General features: G+C 38.1%; 2 protein-coding genes across 3 annotated transcripts in view; both read left to right on the top strand.

Moving 5' to 3' along the window:
• Nucleotides 1-11,115, top strand: part of MYOM3 (myomesin 3) — a 29,476-nt gene extending 18,361 nt beyond the window's left edge. For both annotated transcript variants that reach the window (XM_030039766.1, XM_030039767.1), the window contains 14 exons: nucleotides 28-72; nucleotides 205-341; nucleotides 1,991-2,135; nucleotides 3,387-3,446; nucleotides 4,413-4,480; nucleotides 4,771-4,881; nucleotides 5,966-6,053; nucleotides 7,133-7,171; nucleotides 7,696-7,801; nucleotides 8,613-8,776; nucleotides 9,411-9,447; nucleotides 9,562-9,584; nucleotides 9,674-9,729; nucleotides 10,448-11,115. In XM_030039766.1, coding sequence (XP_029895626.1) covers nucleotides 28-72; nucleotides 205-341; nucleotides 1,991-2,135; nucleotides 3,387-3,446; nucleotides 4,413-4,480; nucleotides 4,771-4,881; nucleotides 5,966-6,053; nucleotides 7,133-7,171; nucleotides 7,696-7,801; nucleotides 8,613-8,776; nucleotides 9,411-9,447; nucleotides 9,562-9,584; nucleotides 9,674-9,729; nucleotides 10,448-10,747 — 1,379 coding nt within the window. In that variant the 3' untranslated portion in view covers nucleotides 10,748-11,115. The remainder of the gene's footprint in view (nucleotides 1-27; nucleotides 73-204; nucleotides 342-1,990; nucleotides 2,136-3,386; nucleotides 3,447-4,412; nucleotides 4,481-4,770; nucleotides 4,882-5,965; nucleotides 6,054-7,132; nucleotides 7,172-7,695; nucleotides 7,802-8,612; nucleotides 8,777-9,410; nucleotides 9,448-9,561; nucleotides 9,585-9,673; nucleotides 9,730-10,447) is intronic.
• Nucleotides 11,116-13,054: 1,939 nt separating this feature from the next.
• Nucleotides 13,055-15,982, top strand: LOC115352094 (fatty acid-binding protein, liver). The gene is made up of 4 exons (XM_030039769.2): nucleotides 13,055-13,200; nucleotides 14,244-14,416; nucleotides 14,718-14,807; nucleotides 15,872-15,982. The coding sequence occupies exons 1-4, from the start codon at nucleotides 13,068-13,070 to the stop codon at nucleotides 15,920-15,922; spliced, it is 447 nt and encodes a 148-aa protein (XP_029895629.1). The 5' UTR covers nucleotides 13,055-13,067; the 3' UTR covers nucleotides 15,923-15,982.
• The last annotated feature ends 3,438 nt before the right edge of the window (nucleotides 15,983-19,420 follow it).

Below are 19,420 nucleotides of genomic sequence, written 5' to 3'. Positions count from 1 at the left end.
AATGACTTGCTATTCTTTGCGTTTCAGATCTGGACAAGTTACTGAAACGTAGCCATGAAATCAGGAACCCATGTAAGTTGAACCAGTAAGAACCCACTACCATATGTATAGACTCTGAAAGGGGAACCCTGGCATAACCCTGGCTGAGACAAATTCTGTGGTTTGCCTCCATGGTTCCCCTCCATGGTTCTCGTTGTTTTCCAGTGATCAAGCTGATATCTGGATGGAACATTGATATTCTGGAGAAAGGAGAAGTACGGCTGTGGCTGGAGGTTGAAAAGCTGTCACCAAATGCAGAGCTGCATTTAATCTTCAATGACAAGGAGCTTACGAGTACTCCAGTATGTTTTGGTTTGGTTTTTTTAATTCTGACTTACTTTCCCCCTGCTGAACAGGGAGATAAAGCAAATGGGTGCATTCCCAGTTTTCTAAATTCCCATCAGATATTTTGATACGTGTTTTTGGAAGACTCTAGGGCTTGGGTTTCCACTGTGCATAAACAGAAAGCCAAACTGTCTGATTCTCAAGCTGTCCAGTCCTAGTATCAAGCAAGGCTACAGCATCGATGCTGTTAGTTAAAGACAGTGTAATATTCCTCTGTGCTATTGCCAGCAAAACCTTCAGTGGTAATACTGAACATCCCCTCCTTATCCAGCTTTCCTGTTATCCCCTCTTCCTGAGAGGCTGCCTCTGACAATCTTGCCACAGCAGAGACTTCCCTTTTATAAAGGAATTTTCTGACAACAAACCTCAGCCGCGTGTAATTCGTCTGATACTACAAATGCACCTGGGCAGGACAGAGAGCTTTGTCTTGGATGAGCAAACTTGACTCATTTCAGTGGATGCTAAAGAAATACCATCTCACACAATGAGACAGGATATTTTTCTTCTGCTTTACCAAGCAAAGCTGCAAGGTTTCCACCCTATCTCTTTGAACTGAATACGGATAAATCTCATGAATTCTAAGAGCAGATGAAAGTGATTTATTTCTCAGTCTGAGGCACTGGAAATAACACTGCATCATGTGTTACAGTGCCCTCCAACCTTCTGACACATTTAAATAAAATGTTCTAGCCTCTTCCTTGTCTTCCCATATCAAGTTAATATTATAACATTTTAAAAGTATTTGGAATGACAGGACCAGAGGGGAGAACAGTTGAGAATGAAGAACAATATAAATCATTTGCCTGTCAGTTAAATGCAGTGTAGCAATGCCAAGATAACAAAAAGAAAAGATATAACAAAAGGATAGGACTAGGCCAAAGAATTTCAGAGCTGTTATTGCGATGTTGGGGTTTTTTAAAGCCATATGTAGCGAACCAGCAATGTGTAGCGAACCTATTAAGGGCTTTGTCTATTCTAAGAACTGTCTTTTCTACACTGGAAAACTGACATTGTTATGCATGATTACAAAGTATTTGTCAAGCTCTTCGCAATGATAATATTTGCTTAGAGCAAACAAGGCAGTAAGGCATAATGATGATATTTTTGTTTAAGCATCTGGCAGGTTTTGGGGTGTATGTGTAAAAAGTTCAGTAGTGCTTGCATGATGTCAAGAGGGTGGCAATATTACTCATCATTGCCCAAATATGCAATTACATGCCACAGATGTATAATTAAGTGCAACGCTTCCATTACACTAAAACTCATACAGATTCTGGTAAGCTGAAAAGTCTGTAATATCCAACAAGAAAGAATGTATTGTGTTATGTGGCTTTAACAGAAACTTTCTCCCAGAGAAAAGTGCTGCTGTAAGCAATTCTACGATACCTATGTACATAAACAAATAATAGATGAATCCTAGAATATAGAATATCAGAGTGCATTGGCTTCATTACTCCTATAAGATGAGGGAAGTATATGAGGATACATATATAAAAGGACTGTAATGTCTGAGTGTTGTAGAAGATGCTGTGCCAGGATCTGACCTTGGAACAGTTCCGCTGTGGAAAAACTATTCAGTTTATCATATTTCCTTTGTTTTACACAGACACATAAAATAAACTTTGTCAAAGGAAAAGGTCTCGTAGAACTGATAATCCAGAATTTCTGTGATGATGATAAAGGGACGTACACAGCCCAGCTGCAAGATGGAAAAGCTAAAAATCAATTCACCCTAGTTCTTTTGGATGAATGTAAGTGGAAATTCAGGATCAAATATAGACTGCCATGCTCAGTGGAAAGTTTTCTAGGCACTTAAGGCCCTAAAGTATTTCCAACAGTTATAATGGCACACTGGGAATGGAGAGAACAAATATTTATTTTAGCACACGTTTAAAGACCAGGGATCATGTAAGAAACTATATGAATTTCTCTTCAACATAAATTGAAGCTTTTGGTCTTATAAATAGGGTCCTTGATGATAAAAATGGTCTGCTAAAGCAAAATATCCAGTGGAATGCTTAGGGGTTTTTTCCAAATGTTTTACATATTATCTTGCTATGGCAAACTGTGTCTTGGCAGCAAACTGTATGACATGTTACTACATGTATTCATTTATCACAGGACAGGATCAGGTTGAAAATTCAGCGTATTTAACAGCTGGTTAATTGCATTAAACTGAATGCAATAAAGAAAACAGTGTCAACTGTACTCGAGGACAAGTCCAAGCAACAAAGCAAGCTGAACATGAAACATACAGGGTCCTTGTATATGCTAGTACAGAGAGCCTTTTTTAATTTAAAAATAGCAAGTAACAAGATTCTCATTCAAATACTTCCCCATAGAGTGTCTATCTCTATTTTCAGTTCCTGCAAACAGTTTGCTTTCAAGTGACCTTCTAAAGCTTCCAAACTTTTTGAATGGAAAGTGTCTATAAAATGTCAAGTCTACTTGATTCTCTTTACAACCCGTGGAGAGAAACAGGCAGTTTTACAGAGTGATTCAGTACATGCTAAGTTCAGGATATAAAATAAGTTTGGTGAATTGTGCTCTAAAAGTGCCCATTTTTCTTTACTGTCAATGAAGGAAGTAGAGATAACTAAAGTTATATGCGGTTGTCTGCAACAGAGGTAAATTGTATGCTCTCTGCCTTCTTTTGTGTTTCTTACTTTTTAAACATTTTAATTTCAGGGTTTCTAGCCTACATTATTGTATGGTCAAAAGTAATATTGCATTTCCTAAATGCATAATAGTCAGGTTTTCAGAGACTCTTTTGTTTTAAGGAAAATAAATGTTAGGGTCTGAGCAAGCAGTACAATGAAAGAATGATGGCACTAACTTGTTCAGGGTTCAGTGGGGACCAGAGGTAACTCATGCACTAGAGATGTCTTATAAACAAATATCACAGCTCTAATGATAATACTTTTCGTGATCAGAAATTTCTAAAGTGTTACACTGAGAAACAGTGGGGGGGTTGTTGACTTTGACCATTGCTGTTCTCATAGGTTTTGATAAAGTTGCAGAGGAGGCTGATGCAAAACGGAGAGAATGGAAGAAAAAGCAGGGTAAGACAAGCTGAAGGTTAATGACTTGCCAGAACTATGCCAACAAGATGGCAAAACCAGAGCAAAGCTATGAGTACTCAAAATACTTTTCTTTATCATCTTTTTTTAAGTGTATTATTTAAGCTGATTAATAGACTAGGATAAGATTTCTTATTTTAAGATACCCTACCCTGCTCTTAAAAATCAAAATAATTTAGCCACGATAGCCACAATCCTCAGTATAGATCTTCTGCAGCAGTGCGGTAACACTGAACATTACTGAATTCTGAAAATTGTCCAAGCTGAATATATACCATGTAATTAAGATCCACTCACTTTCCTTGCAGAAAACAGGATTCTGTAGATAAGTTTAAAAAGAACCATACATTCCACTTTCATCTTAACCCCCATCTTACATTCATGAAAAATGAAGTTTATAAAACAGTTTCAGAGAAAAAATACTACAATTGGAAAGGTGATCCCTTTCTAGCAGGGGTAAAAGTATTCACTTAATAACAACTGTGATACCACACCAGAGTATAGGTCCAGTCTCCTGTCTTCAGAGATGCTTAGTATAATATGAAAGTGTATATAAAGTAATCTGTCCTCCAGTTTACCCTCCCAGAATCAGGAAGAAAATCAGAAAGTATACGGCTTTTCTATTCTATTGCAATTCACCTGGGAAATATCTCTCAGCTCCTACACTGACTTGATGCAAAGTGGAGTTATAAGGACTGGTTAGGCAGCATCATTAACTACATTTTGAGATAGAATTCCTCAACGAAGATACGTTACCTAAGGACATTACAAAACCAGCAATAATTACATGCTCTAAACTGTGGTGCCTATTGCATGCAAAACTCAGTAGCATGAAGCATTCCCTACAGACCGCACTGCGGGAATTCACCACTAGATGGAGGCATTTCTGTAAAGAACACTTGAGAGGTGTGGAAATGCATTGCAAAAGACATTTATTTTCTTTTACAGGTCCACATTTTATAGAGAACTTGAAATGCAAGGTTACCGAGAACTGTGAAGTACTCCTTACCTGCAAGGTACATACAGCTATGTGATGCAACTGCACAGTCTCAATTCCTTTAGCATTAAATTTTAGATGTGAATTTTAAGGGAAGGGTATAAACAGTGCTCATCCAAATGCTTATCTGCAGACCAATGAAAGTTAAGAGATAGCATATTTTGGACAGAAATTTTAATAAAGAAGGAAGTTTCTAAGATTCTGGAGCAATCCTCTAAGGCAAGTGATGTTTCATAGTAGAAGGACATCCAGGCATTCAGAAATAACATGCACTCGGGACCCTGACTTCTAAATGTTGACTTCAAACAGGCAACAAACCTGAGAAAGGACACCAGCTTCCAATGGTTCTTCAATAAGAAAGCACGAGCAGGTGGTGTGTTTGATCCACAGACTGGGATAGGAACTCTTCGTATTAAAAAGGTGAAAAACATAAAACAACTCAGAGGCTTTGGTGATCACATGAAAATGCAAAAAATATGGGTTGATCTTATTAATATTCCATGTGTGTTTTGGGTAGTGTCCACTAAATGAAAGAAATTGAACAAACGCTGAGAAAAGCACAAAAGAAGAAACCATTTAACATTATAGTTAGATAGATCTGAATTAGAAATAAGATGTTTTTAACAGTGAGTGGCTGTTAAAAGTTTAACATGTCCTGAGTGGCTAAAAAGAAAGTGTGGGCTTTTCGGGTTTTCTCATCAGGACTGGTTGCCTATTCTGGAGATGAACTTCAGTAACAACAAAAAAAAAAAGGTTACTGAGCTCATTACAGAAGTAACTGAATTAAATTTTATGGCTTGACCTATAGAGAAGGCCAGACAAGCTGATATAATGCCCCTTGTAATCTTAACTCTGCCTCAGAGAAGATATAGCTGAAGAAAGGGAGCTTGACAGTACAGTTAAGAGTTTTAGTGCAATCTCTGCATGGCTAATCTGAATCTTGTTTGGGTTTGATTTTTCATCTTAATTTCAAACAGCCGTATCACTTATAGAAAACAAGTAGATAAATGTATGTGAACAGGAATCTCTGCTCACACAAGTCTGAGGACCAGCAGGAACACTGCAGGCTGGAAGTCAAGAGCATTGGCAAAGCAACATGAGGAAAATTTATGGAGCAGTGGGCATTCATCATCACAGATTCCCAGACAGACCTGTACCGTACACCACTAAAGGCACCCAGTGGTGCTACACAGTGACTGAGGCAAAAGCTGAGATACTGACTCCCCGTAACTGACAACATATCCGTTCATAATGAACCAGGGCCCGTTCTAACCTTTCAAAGGAGATTCTGGGGCTAATTGCCTTTTTTGCCCTCCTTTCTGATCTGTCCAGCCAAATTCATTGGGAGGGAAGAAGAAAATCTCAGCTTTTCCCCCTTTTCCAAATCCTGCCCTATTTCAATGATTTGTGAAATTTCTGTTGGGGGGGGGGGGGGGGGGTGGTTTTGGGTTTGTTGCTTGTTTCTTTTTAATAAATATTGCATATGTGCATATGTATTTGCTAGATAACCAAAGCAGATGAGGGTCAATACAAAGCACTCGTTTCAGATGACCGAGGAGAGGACTACACCCAACTTGATCTCACAAAAGGAGGTAAGAGAACCTTGTATCAGGCAATAATATGCATTCACACCCCTGCCTGGGATTAATTTTGGACTTAAAAACAAATTTCATAACTTTCTACCACACTGTTAATTACTATAGTACCTACATGCTTTTATAGGGATTAAAACATGCATAAAAAGTTACTGGTCAAATTTAAAGAGTTTCCTGATCTACTCTAGCATATGTATATATGCTGATCATTTTAAAAATCACAAGTATTTCATGTGAGATTGGAGTCATAAAATGGACTATGTAAAACAGTCTCATTCTGCAAGAGTTATACCAAGCCCAACAAACAGAATAAGTCTCCTTTGTATCTGATCTCAGAGCTGTTTTTTGCATCTGTCCATACTGTACTTCATTTGATAATCCACAGACAACTTTTCACTCCTGGAAGTTCAGCCAGTACTCTGAAGCATCAGGAGAACAAAATTCCATTTCCACTCTGCATCCCCAACCAGTGACAAAAATTCTAGCCTGAATTACAGCGACAGAATAGTTGTTAAAGACAACATCAGGTGGAAAAACAATTACATGTTACTGCAGATTCCTGCTTCACTTTTCAGTTTTCTGAACATGCTCTGGAAATTGAAAAATAAATATGCAGGTCTGACATTCTAATGTCATTTACATATATAGTCATTTATCAAGCTATGACCTCATTATAAATTCTGTCAAGCACCACAGTTAAAAGCTCAGTAATGTTTCAATCACTTCATCTCAGCATCAGTCAGAAGATTCTGCTTCCCAAGATTAAATCCTATCCTGACATCTGGAATCTATCATTTAAATCTGATACATAAATCTGCTTTCTGTGAGGCAGTCTGTTGCACATGTTGAGTGCTAAGGAAGACAGAAGCATCTAAATTTAGTAAGAAATGCCCAGCATCTAAAAATAAATGAGTCAGTGGCAAAAACTCCATTCCAAGTAAGCTTTGCAACAGAAAAAGACAACGATTAACTACTAGATATAATATATTCTAAACATAATCAAATTAAGTTGGTAGATCAGATGTGATTTGCTAAATATTGTATTTATAGACACTTAAATCTTTGTGTCTTTGCAGCCTTTGAAGACCTTCTCAAGGAGCTTTGTAGGATCAGTGGTATGTCATTTTCTCATCAGCTGACACAGTAATAATGGCAGGGGAGAAAGGTGGGGTGTCACGATCAGAGCAAACTGCTCAGGAGCTGTCTCTGGATCAAGGACAATACCACCCATTTACTCTTGCTTAGTGTTAGAAGCACCTTCAAACTGTCAAGGAGGATGGTCAGTAAATAAACCCAGGGACATAAAACCCTCTGCAGTTACAAATTAATTCTGTGACCTTTACATGCCAGCAGCCTGCTCCTTGTCACATCACTTGCTATGTGAATTTGGCCAAGTTGTACTATTCCTATCTATGATGTGTATTCCAGACCCAAGCCTCTAGAAGAGATGCTGACATTTTTCTACCAGCTGCTAAAAGATCCAGTGTCTCCAAGAGGTAGAATACCATCCTACTTTCAGCTAGCCACATTCTCCAGAGACAAATGTTAATAGGTTGCTTGGGATTTTGTTTGCATAACATGTAAAACTGTGCATTCTTGAACATCCTCCTCAATTTCAGTCTTTCAATTACACTATTAGCTCTTTCTGCTACACCTCTGAAAATTCAACCTACTGAAGAAGGCATCAAAATCTACACAGATGTGAAGTACTACACAGACTACATGAAAACAACTTGGTATCACAAGTAAGTCCCCGAAAGTTATTTGCAAGGCTTCTGGAGTACTGTTCGTTGTAACTGTTTATCATCAAAATTAAACACGTTGGGCCTGAGCCCATAGCTTTTTAAGGCAATGGTAGATCTCTCTGAGTAAGGGCTGAAAACCACAATTCACTCTGCATCCTGAAACATGCCTGGGAATTCCAAAGTAAGCAGTCATGTTATTTTTATCTTAGCACTGCAGAAATATTTGTAAGTGATCATCTTTACTAGAATACTAATGATGCATTTAAGGTACTGCTCAGTTACAGCCACCTTGGTTACAGACAGGAAAAGAAGTTGTTTTTTTCAAAGTCTTTATTTCTACTACTTGTACTTCCCTAAACCACTCTATTCCCCCACTCTGAATACAAATATTCCCAAACATTATAAAATTCTTTCCAAACACTAGCTAATTTAGCCTCATAATGTCTTCACAAAATAGAGAAATGGTGTTTTATTAGATACCACCTACGCATGTATATAAGGAGGCCAATTTTTAACGTTTAAGGGCTAAATGCTTACAAATATTCAACATCTAAATCCTATTTAATCTCCTAAATAAGAACTAAGAGGTCTTTGTAGAGTTTGTAGAGCTTTGGCAAACTGCCTAAAAGCACAGCTAGATGTCCCATGACATTTTCAAAAGTGACTGAGTGCGTAACTCTCCATGAAATTAACAGTAAGGTCCTGACTCCCACCCTCATAGTCTAAGCAGTGTAGGTCTAAAAAAAAGTTAGTGCTCTAATTTATACCGCTCTACTAAATACTATTGAAATGGTATCATTTGTTTACTTAGGGAGAAACAACTGGAAAGCCGTGACAGACTGAAAGCTGGGAGCACAATGAATCAGATCTGGCTTCACATACTGAACCCAACAGATGCAGATAAGGGAAAATACACCCTGGAGTTATTTGATGGGAACAACTCTCGCAAACTGTCAACTGACTTGTCTGGACAAGGTAAGCTGAGTCAAACAATACCGTCATAGGAATGAGATACCTGAGCTGCTTTCCAAGATTCCTTCAGATCATGGGCAGTGATTCCTCTCTCCTTTATTTGAGCTGGAGCCACAGTTCTGTAACAGCACACTATGAAATTGGGTTCAGAAGGAAAGTGAAGTGCTCATAGAAGTTAGATGAAACACGGGGAGAGAAGTGCGCAGCAGAAAGGCTTGAACCCTTTAGGGAGCCTTGCTGCCATAGTGTATGGCAATCCTGGGGAAAGGAGGAGTGGGAGGGCAGCTGCTCCTGGGATGTGTCCAATTCCTCCATAGGCCAACAGAGCTTACAGGTGGCATCTTGGAAAAGAGAATGTGGCTTCAGGTTTACAAAGACTTTTCCAAACTGTTCGAAGTTGGCATTTTTTCCTCCTCTGGACTTCTCTTTGGAAAGGGAGTACTAGATCCCACTTATTTCAGTAGTATATAAATAAAGTCACATTTCCTTAAGGCAGATATAGATACAGTCTAGATGATAATTATACATATCTATGTGCACAAATATCTGTAATTCCAACAGTGATGCATTATGTTAAATCTACTAAGTCAAATGAAATGAACGGCAACTTTCCCTAAAACCTCTTCATTCCTTGCAGCCTTTGAAGATGCCCTGGCTGAGCACAGAAGGCTAAAGTAAGTTCCTGCCTAAATATTTTCACAGATAAATCTATTTTGAGTGTCATATTCTGTATTGAGAATACAATGCCTAATAAATAAAACCACTATAATTTTATCTCTTGCTTTCAGGGAAGCAGCAGTAGCAGAAAAGTGTAAGTAAATTAATTTCCTTCCTTCTGCAAAACAAAGCCAAGTGGTATGCTGATAAGAAAACTAAAAGGTCGTATTTGTTCACTCCCAGGTCGTGCCAGAGTTGTTCAAGGTCTGCCAGATGTTGCTACTATCATGGAGGACAAGGTAATATTGAGTAACTGTTTGTATAATTGGCCCTTGCACAGATATAGAAGAATAACTGATGGGGAGAAAATTACTTGTTTTCCCCTCCTGTATGTTCCCGGGAGCTTTTCTGAGCCACTGTAATTGCCAAAGGTGTGAAGCCGTACCCTCCACAATACTTTTATCAGCCCCCTATATTGTTGATGGTGCTTCCAAACATGCACGTGCTTCTGCACATATAGGTGCTCTTTGTGACACAGAACCTCTTTCTGGCAGGTGTTGGATGTTACTGCTTCCTAGGTCTGTTTCACAGCCAGATTCTTTCTGTTGTCTTCCCATTTCATAGGATGAGACTAAGGCCTTTTAAGCGCTGGACCTGATTTTCCCATCATATCAACCTGCTGCTTACATTTCTGAGTCACATTCCCCTTTATTGGTACACAGGCAGAATAAAAATCCTGTGAAGTAATTGCAAAATCACCATGCGCCTATTTAAGTGTCACTTTACAGTGTAAGAAAGCTATAAAAAGTAGCACAAATATGAGTCAGGCCCAGTGAATTCGGTCAGGTTAATCCTGATTATACTGGAGGGTATCAGGAAAAGGAATGGGCAGTCCTGGAATCTCACCTATTGAAAATCTAAGAAAATTTATTTTTATTTTTCTTAATTTCTCATCAACTGAATTTCCTTACTTATTTATATCTTCATAATCTATTTCTGCTATCTGTTTTACAACAGACCCTGTGTTTAACTTGCTGTATATCTGGAGATCCTTATCCAGAAATCACTTGGTTCAAAAATGAGAAGGTTATCGTCTTTAAAGATCGTTACAAAATGGATGTGAAGGGGACAGTTGTCACAATTACCATAGAGAAAGTCTGCAATGAAGACACAGGAAAATACAGCATCTATGTCAAGAATAAGTACGGTTCTGAAACAGGACAGGTTACTATCAGTGTTTATAAGCATGGAGACATACCAATAGGAATGGAAGAAGAGGAAGTCCCAGGTGGGATTATAATGAAAAAGCCTACATGAATTAGTCAATTATGTCTCACTGAGTTTAAAAGGAATTTAACTCCTTCAGATTCCTTTCAGTGTCTCTGCCCTAAAATCCAGGGTCATGTCTCTATTTTTATTTTAGTAATATTTTAGTATTTTATTTTGGTAGTTGTTAGAAAACAATTCTCACATGTGCACACGTGTGTATACATGCATGTTCACCTTACAGAAAAACTCTTTCCTAGTAAATCGGTGTGGGAAATACCAGAGGATTCACATATAAGAACCAGGCTTTCAGTGGAGTTTTTTTCCTATTAAATCACTACATGTTCCTGCTTATCTTGTAGCTGACAAATGCTTCTGTGTGTGTGTGTTATTAAACTTATACTCTTGGTGACACCTCAGCACTGTTGTCAAGTACATCCATCTTTAAATCAGTCGGCCTGTGTGTGTATGGGAATTTAGGAATTTTCCTGAGTACTGTGCTGAATCAGGGCCTTGAAGCATGCACCTTTACAAACCTAAGCCATATGGGAACAAAACAAGGCAGTGACATTTTCAAGGTTTGGTTCTTTACAGAGGAACACATTGAGCTTCTATATATACACTGACACGCAGTAATAAATTTACACAAGAGGGTTGAGTGAAAGTCTGCAGAGGTGGGCTCAGATCCTACTGGACACCTATATCCTTAAGAATTAAAGAGATTTTTAGGTTTATTAGTTATGTTAGATTATTCTGGATGTAGAAAAAAGTGTGGCTTCTCAACTGCTCTGAAGCCACAGCTACACTCACAGCTTCTACCAGTAAAACTGTGTCAGTAAGAGATAAAAAAGTGATTGTATTCCTAATACAATCATCCAGCTGAATGCATTTAGTCAGTGAAATAGCATCTTACCTTGCTCCACAAACTAGTATAAACTGTCCTCACAAAAGCAGTGCTTTTTCTGGTTATTTGAGGGACACTGCTTTTCCAGTGTCAATGTAAATAAGCACAGCAACCCTCTACAGGATTGCCAATCATTTGACCAAAGGCAATTACATTTCAGACATTACTTAAAATTAAATTAAATGTATACAATTTATATTATTAAATTTAATAATATTAAAAAGTGAGAGCTTAGCTAATTGTCTAGATTCATCTCACAGTGAATGAAGAAAAGCAGGCCCTTCTGATGGCATCATGAACATTACTCTACAGTAAAACACATGAATCATGTCCTAGAATAACTCTAATATAAACATGTACCTCTTAGAGCCATGTGTGTTACAGCCCGCACATAAATATGGCCTTATTCATATCAATACCTCATCCTTGGTACTTAGGTATTATCATATGTAAACGTAATTACAAAATTGGCTCTTTGTGTGTGAATTTTCTTTAAAATTACATACTAAAAACAAATTGTAAATTTTTAAGAAAAAGTTCAGCATTGGTTTTCTATTTAAATAGATGATTTACTGTCGAGTATGGAGTAATAAAAGTTGACTTGGAAAGGTCACCTACCCCTGGGATACAGGCTCTATTTGAATTAAGCAATATAATTGCAAGACACATAATCTAATGAATGTCTTCCAAAATCAACAGTCATGCTTGCACAGACAGCAAGGAATATCACTCAATAGCTTTAATGAGTGAGGAATTCTTGGTGCAGTTGGTGAGAAGAAAAATAATACATCCTATTTACTTCTTTCATTTCAGTCTCCCAGCAATGTTCCATGTTTTATTTTACCTTTAATCTTCTATGTATGCCGTGATTATTAAAAAGAAAAAAAGAAGGAAAAAACCCACCAAAAACTGAATTTAAAACAGATTTAGATGCACATTACTGACATCTGCTGGATAAAGCCATAACTGACTGTCCCGCTCCAACACGATTTTCCCTGTCCTCCAGCAATTGGAGGCCCACAATTTTGGAAGAAATATCTGTGGATTTTATTCCCACCATTTTAAGGTTCAAGTGCCCACAGTAGAGAATATTGTGATAATTGGGAAGTTCCTGCTGTAAGACAGCAATTACCTCGCATCTATTGTAAATTATGCCATTTTATTTGAAGAATTCTATCCAAGACACAGAAAATGTATTAAACATAGAAGTTGTGAACAAAAGAAAACAAATTAATCTATACAACACTTCACAACAATTATGAATAATTACCCAAGTTCAGTAACCCACAATAAACATAACATCCCAAACCAGCTGGTCAAGGTAAGACTTTCTACAAAGCAGAATGAACTAGAGGTTATCATCATTAAGAACAAATAAATGATTAATAATTGTTATTTCACAGTTAATAATTAGCCAGTCATCTCACAATTTGGGCTGGCCTTTCCCTTTCCATAAATAGCATCTGAATGACCAGGGAGGGCCCTCACTTTCCTGCTAGCATCACTGCCCTAAACTGCATTATAACATCCATAATGGCATTCAATGGAACCTGGCAGGTCTATGCTCAAGAGAACTATGAAGAGTTTCTGAAAGCCCTTGGTAAGTGCCTAGTTACTTTTGAAATCATTTGCTTGGATTGCAACACAAAATTTGCATGACATCTTTTATTACTGTACTTCTATTTTTTTTTTTCTTTTGTTTGTATGACAAACTACCCCCTACCAAGTAAGTCTGTTATGTCTGATTTGGAAATCAAAAGAAGCTGAAAATCGTACAAATCAATGTAGAAAGTTTACAGATAACTCCCAAATCCCTATCTTAACATTAGATGAGTTCCCTCATGAAAGTATACCAGAAACCAACTTGTTTTGATTAACACATAACTTTATTAATATATTCAACTAGAAACAAGTTGTCAATGACGTATACAGATTTCCAGTGTGCTATTAGTAGTGCAGGCACTTTCTACAGCACTAGTGATTAACATATGTGATAACTGTTAAGTAATCTGTAAGGAATAGACTTGGTGGTTATGACTTAGTAGGAGCCTACATTAATAAAAATCCACTTACCCTCTTGACAATCTTGACAAAACATTCACATGGGCTTTTTAAGAGTATATAAGAGCTATTCAGTAGAATAAAATTCAGTTACAGTTGAAAAGCCTAGTCCAACAGCATGATAACTGAACCAATCTCTACTGCTAAAGATGATACTCTCAGATCATGCTACAGACACCCTGATAAGGTAGTTTGAGGCTACTTTCACTGTTGCAGCTCTGACTAGACTGATAACCCCCATCTCCACCCTCCCTGGGAAGAGGTGAGGGAAACAAAATAATATGCACATGGTTTTCGTCATGGAGAAATGTCATCACATGGCAAGCCATTACTGAAAGAAACAATACATATTCTGACACAAGATTAATGAATATAATACCAAAATCTATACAGACTAGATGGAATGGAACAATGTGCCCATAGAGAAGTGAGGAATCCAACACAGGATTTGTCTTTTAACTTGGGCATCACTTTCTATGATTGGTTTTTATCTTTTGCAGCTTTATCAGATAAAAGAATTTACTATTTCATATCAACACACTACTTCATAACATAAAAAGTCCTTTTTTGCCTTTTTTACAGCATTGCCAGATGACCTTATCAAAGTCGCCAAAGATATTAAGCCTGTTGTTGAAATACAACAAAAAGGGGATGACTTTGTTGTGACATCAAAAACACCCATGCAATCTGTAACTAACTCATTTACGCTTGGAAAAGAGGCTGACATTACTACTATGAATGGCAGAAAGCTAAAGGTAATATATTTGAGGAATGGGTGCATCTCTTTATTCATCCTTATACTTCAGTTTCTGTGTATGAGTGAAACTTGTTTGTACCATTTCCATTAGCACACACTTCTATCATTTCAACAAACAGAAATGTTTCTTCTAAAACTCCTATTAAAATGCTGTGGTCTCCAGTTTAAATTAGCAGATGTGGTTATGAAACATCAGTATCATTATTTCCTATTTATGTAGTCCTCTACTTATTCTAATTGAATTCCAAAATCTAAAATTTTTTATAATTTTTTAATAATTTTTAAATCTGCTTCAACAGTGTACTGTGAACATGGTAAATGGGAAGCTTGTGTGCAAATCAGACAAATTCTCTCATGAGCAAGAAATTAAAGGAAATGAAATGGTGGAGGTAAGTGTTAGAAAATAATGGCACATTAAGAAAAATGCCGAAGGAAAAGATGTTCTATGTTGACTAGCTCTTAGTGTAGGCTCAATACCTTAAACAAATCCTGGCCCCAAAATTACTGCATTACTTGCAGAATTCCTTACAGGTGCTTAAATCTGCAGATACAGAATTTTAGAATTTCAATCTAACCACAGTTAGTGGAAAATACTATTTGTATCCTTTATTATTCCTGTTTTTTATTAAAACCAACTGCCTTAGATGACTCTCTTTTAAACATTGTTCATACATTTAATGCATCCTGCTCAACAAATCTTTTTATTCATTACTACCCTGGGGCCAATTCTAGGCACTGAAGTGTGAAGGGCTTTAGCTGCTGAGCATGTTGCAGAAAGACCCCTTATAAATTCCTCTAGATTACTATATCAGTGTTTCCACCCTTAGCGTTATCCATAACATTAAAGGCTGAATCAAACCTGAAAATTTACAAAACACTCATTCCACCTACAATTCTTCAAAGTTCTTTAGTTACTTTGAAATTGTCTGGTACTGACAAAGAGCTTTTCTCTATAGAGTTAAGCTCATCAGGCTTCTAAGAAGTGCCCACTACGGGTAAAGACTACTACAAGAATGACAGCTAACCATATTAGAGTTATATGTTTTGGACATACAGTTTCCTAAGATCATTTTGAATATCTCAAACTACTTTTCTAACATTAAGTAAGCAAAACACCAGGCAAAAGAACCCACTACTATTTGGTACAGTGGATTTCTATTACAGGAAGCAGATCTTTCTGGTAGTATCTATAACACCTCTTAAAACAGAGTGATAAAATGTAGTCGATGGTGGCATTTATATTTAGACTTTCCATCTTCAGAACTGGTTCTGTAAAAAAATTTTCTTTGATATGAATGTTATAGACATATTTATAGACAGGTACTGTAAATGTATTTTCTTGTGGAATAAGATGGATTTATACATGAATTACAGAAACTTCTAGCCACTTAGCTATAAATAGATTTCCTAAAGTCTAAATGAAAAACAAGTTACGCGTATTTGTCTTCTACAGACTATGACTTCTGGTGGAGTAACACTTGTCAGAAGAAGCAAGAGAGTTTAAAGACAGATCACCTTTTTTGTGACATCTTTACATACCTAAAATAAAGTGCAGTTTCCACAAGGCGTGATCTTTGTTATCTGAAAAAATAGTACAGAAAATTATTATGATTTCTACTCTCCTTTCACACATGCATCACTTCCCATTCTTATAAGACTGTGTTTTCCCTGAGTACACTTACAGATCCCTTCTATACTCAAAGTGACATTAGTCTGCCTCCCAGACAACCAAACCTGGACATTAACTGGAACATTATGATTTATCATAATAATCCTTGGGCGTGGACAAAAGCTGATATAAATGCTTCTTGATTTCCTACATACTCAGTGAATATATTCAGCTTTAGTTCCTTTGCCTAATAAAGTTTAGTCTTCTACTAAAACCCTTTCTCTGTAACCTAGCCAGCAAAGAACAATTAGACATTTGTTTAGCTTATCTGCACCATGTGTCTGTAACAGGAATAGAAACAGTAATATTTTAAAAGCTATGAAGTATTTAGCAGTCATAAACAATTACAGAGTAATAAGAGAAATGACTGCTCTTAAACTGAAGTACACGAGAGTACAATTAAACAAAAATGAGGCACTACAAGAGCAAAGGGAATTAAACATTCTTCCAATTTGCAACATACTCCCAATATCTGCTTGTCACAGTTCATGTTTGTGAAGCTCAAGTAAACTAGACTGTTTATGTTCAGGTTATGTGTCTCTACTGAAGTATAAAATGCACAGGACCCATGCCTATAACCATTTCTCTGTTCACTGCTGATTAGATCCTACTATTACATTAGCAGTCCTATTTCATACTTTTAAATTTAAGTCACAGCAGATTTGTTAGAATTGGTCTTGGGTGTAAGACCTCTGTGAAAAAAGCTGCTGGACTCATTATGCCATTTAAAACCCTCATGAGGGTGTTTTATTACAATTAAGAGTGCTGAGTGTACATCTTCCTGTGCTAGGAGAAGAGCAGTTCGTGAGAGGGGACTTGCAATATGATATAAGCAACCTGGGAAGCGTATTCTTATTCTGGGATAAGGCTGTCCTCATGGGGAGTTTTACTGGTGTAACCATGCAAGCATCATTGCGTTCATTTTGCTTCCCAGGCAGTTCTAATGCTAAGTAGACTTTTGCAGACTAAATTAAATTCCTTGTGAGTTACACATAAGTAAGATCAACAGAACAGAAATCAAGACACTGGTAAAACTCAGGGAGAAGGCTGCTTTAACGCATTGGTACTGCAAAAAGCCATATAAGAGCTTGAAACACTTCTGTTTGGAAGTTGCTGGGTAACTGCTGCTAACTACACAATGAAACACTACAAAACAGCGTAGCTCTCCAACAGTAAATTAGCAGAACGCTGCAAGTCTTCAATGACCAAATGCTGTATCATTAAGTTGTAGGATACAAAATATCAGACACTTCAGGTTTACTTCTAAACTAAGGCAGAGATCATTCACTACTCTGAACACTACACTTCTAAAGCCTGTTACAAAACAACAATTATTTGCTTTGATATATATGACACAAAATATGAATGAAGTTAAAGCAAAATGTGTATATATTTGTTTGCTTTTAAAAGAAACATGAAGGTCTTATTTTGGTTCAATAACTACTTGAATATTCCCAGCTCATTTGACATAATCTGCCTTGCAAACTCGCTTCTTCCCTATTCAAACCCTTATCAAAGTTTAACCTCAACACATGACAACTGATATACAAAGGCAGTTTAAGTTATAGATTGTAGACACTACATACTAAAACCAAACTAATAGAGAACTTAAACTGATGCTAAACCATTTTAACTTGAAAGCACTAAAAATTCTTAAAAGAATACTTCACCTTCCTTACTTCACAATTGCGGTTATTTAATATTTCCAACAACCGTGCCAATCTTTGCAATCCAATATTCTTCCGCCACAGGACATCTCAGATTTAGGGGGAATATTCAGTGCAGTTCCTTACGTGAAGCAGTCAAAACCTAAAGGATTTTGATCAGATTGCAAACCTTGCCCCATTGCTCAAAGCAATTGATCATTCTGGATGACAAACCCTTATAGGTTTGGACAACAGTACTGGATCCACTCTTCCACAAAACCAAGTGAATTTTTCTGCAAAGGACTTAATGAGAATATTTATAAACTTATTTGGATCTTGTTCAAAACTGTTCATTCCCAATTTGAAAAGCTCTGAAAGGGTAATTCTGGCAGCAAGTATTTCTATCCATCACCAACTCCACTCTTTGGTGATTCCATTGTTTTTCAGAATGTCTACAGAAGGAATTTTAACTGCTTTGTGTCACGCACTCCCACCATAATTTCAGTCTCTCATGTGCTTTCTTGGCTTGATTTTCATGTTCTTTTGATGAGTTGTGTAAGCAGATCTGTGTATATATTGCATGAGGTAACAAACTCAACCTGCTGCTAGCACACTTAGTACAGAATAATGTTAACTGTAAATATTAAATGCAGAAAACATTGTCAGAGACCCCTCTCTCTTTTCTGCAGAGTCCTGAACACAGACCACTAAGCGCACAACCACCATCATTTTCTTCTTTTCAGAAGAGCAGCATATATAGTTGACATACAGCTCCTGTGTCAGTGATCAAACTTCATCCGTCATTCAAAACCTGTAGAAATGTCAGGCAATTCTGAGCGTCAGATTGCCAGGATATGAACAGCAGTGTCCACCCACCAAAGTTTTCATTCATATTCAGCCATTTAAAAAGTGAAAATATGCTACTGACAGACATCAGGACTGCATCGACTCTTTCTCTCCCGTCGGCAGTTTGCTGAAAATTCCTCACATCAGCAGAGGCAGACATGCTGCTTTATTGAACCCTTCATCAAATCACCTGTAACTGTTCACTCACAGATCTGCCATTTATCTGCCTATATACTTGCTGGCGAGTCACACATTAAGGTGTTAAGAAATGATCTCTCTACCCGCCTGATTTGTTGTTCACATCACACAAACGGCTTTAGTAAAAACAGCGCTGCTCTACAACTGTCCGATGAAAACCCACGGGACACAACAACGCTGTCAGTAACGGGGCCACGGAACAGCCATCCCTCGAGCCACGGGAAAGGGCACCGGGCAGCGAGCACCTACAGCCCGACACTCCAAACCGCCGCCGCGTCAGTTTGTCGTGCCGGCCGACTGCACAGGAGCGAGCCACGGCGTCGAGAGGTGACGGCGTGAGGCAGGAGGCACCCCATCTCCTCACAGCGGCCGCCCAGCCTCCATCTTGCCCGCGCGAGGAGCGCGGCTCGCGCGCTTCTCCCTCTTTCGGCGGGAAACGCGAGCGACCGCGGCGCCGGAACAAGGCGCATGCGCGGACGGCGCCGGAGGGCGGGGAAGTTCCCGCTCGGGTTGTGAGCGACGGCGGGTGGGCGCGCTCTGCGCAGGCGCACGCTCCCGGCGAGCGGAGAGGCGCATGCGCAGTGACGGCAAGACCAGTTTCGGCGCCGGCGGTCTCCCCACCGACCCCCCCCGTGTTTTCCTC

This window comes from Aquila chrysaetos, chromosome 16, assembly GCF_900496995.4.
Source record: "Aquila chrysaetos chrysaetos chromosome 16, bAquChr1.4, whole genome shotgun sequence".
Lineage (NCBI taxonomy): Eukaryota > Metazoa > Chordata > Aves > Accipitriformes > Accipitridae > Aquila > Aquila chrysaetos.
This window is presented reverse-complemented; position numbering and strand designations above follow the sequence as displayed.

Coding starts and splice junctions, on each gene's coding strand:
- LOC115352094 (XM_030039769.2), top strand. CDS start 13,068: ATGACCAGGGAGGGCCCTCACTTTCCTGCTAGCATCACTGCCCTAAAC. Junction 14,417..14,717: donor TGAATGGCAGAAAGCTAAAG/GTAATATATTTG, acceptor CTGCTTCAACAG/TGTACTGTGAACATGGTAAA. Junction 14,808..15,871: donor AAGGAAATGAAATGGTGGAG/GTAAGTGTTAGA, acceptor TGTCTTCTACAG/ACTATGACTTCTGGTGGAGT.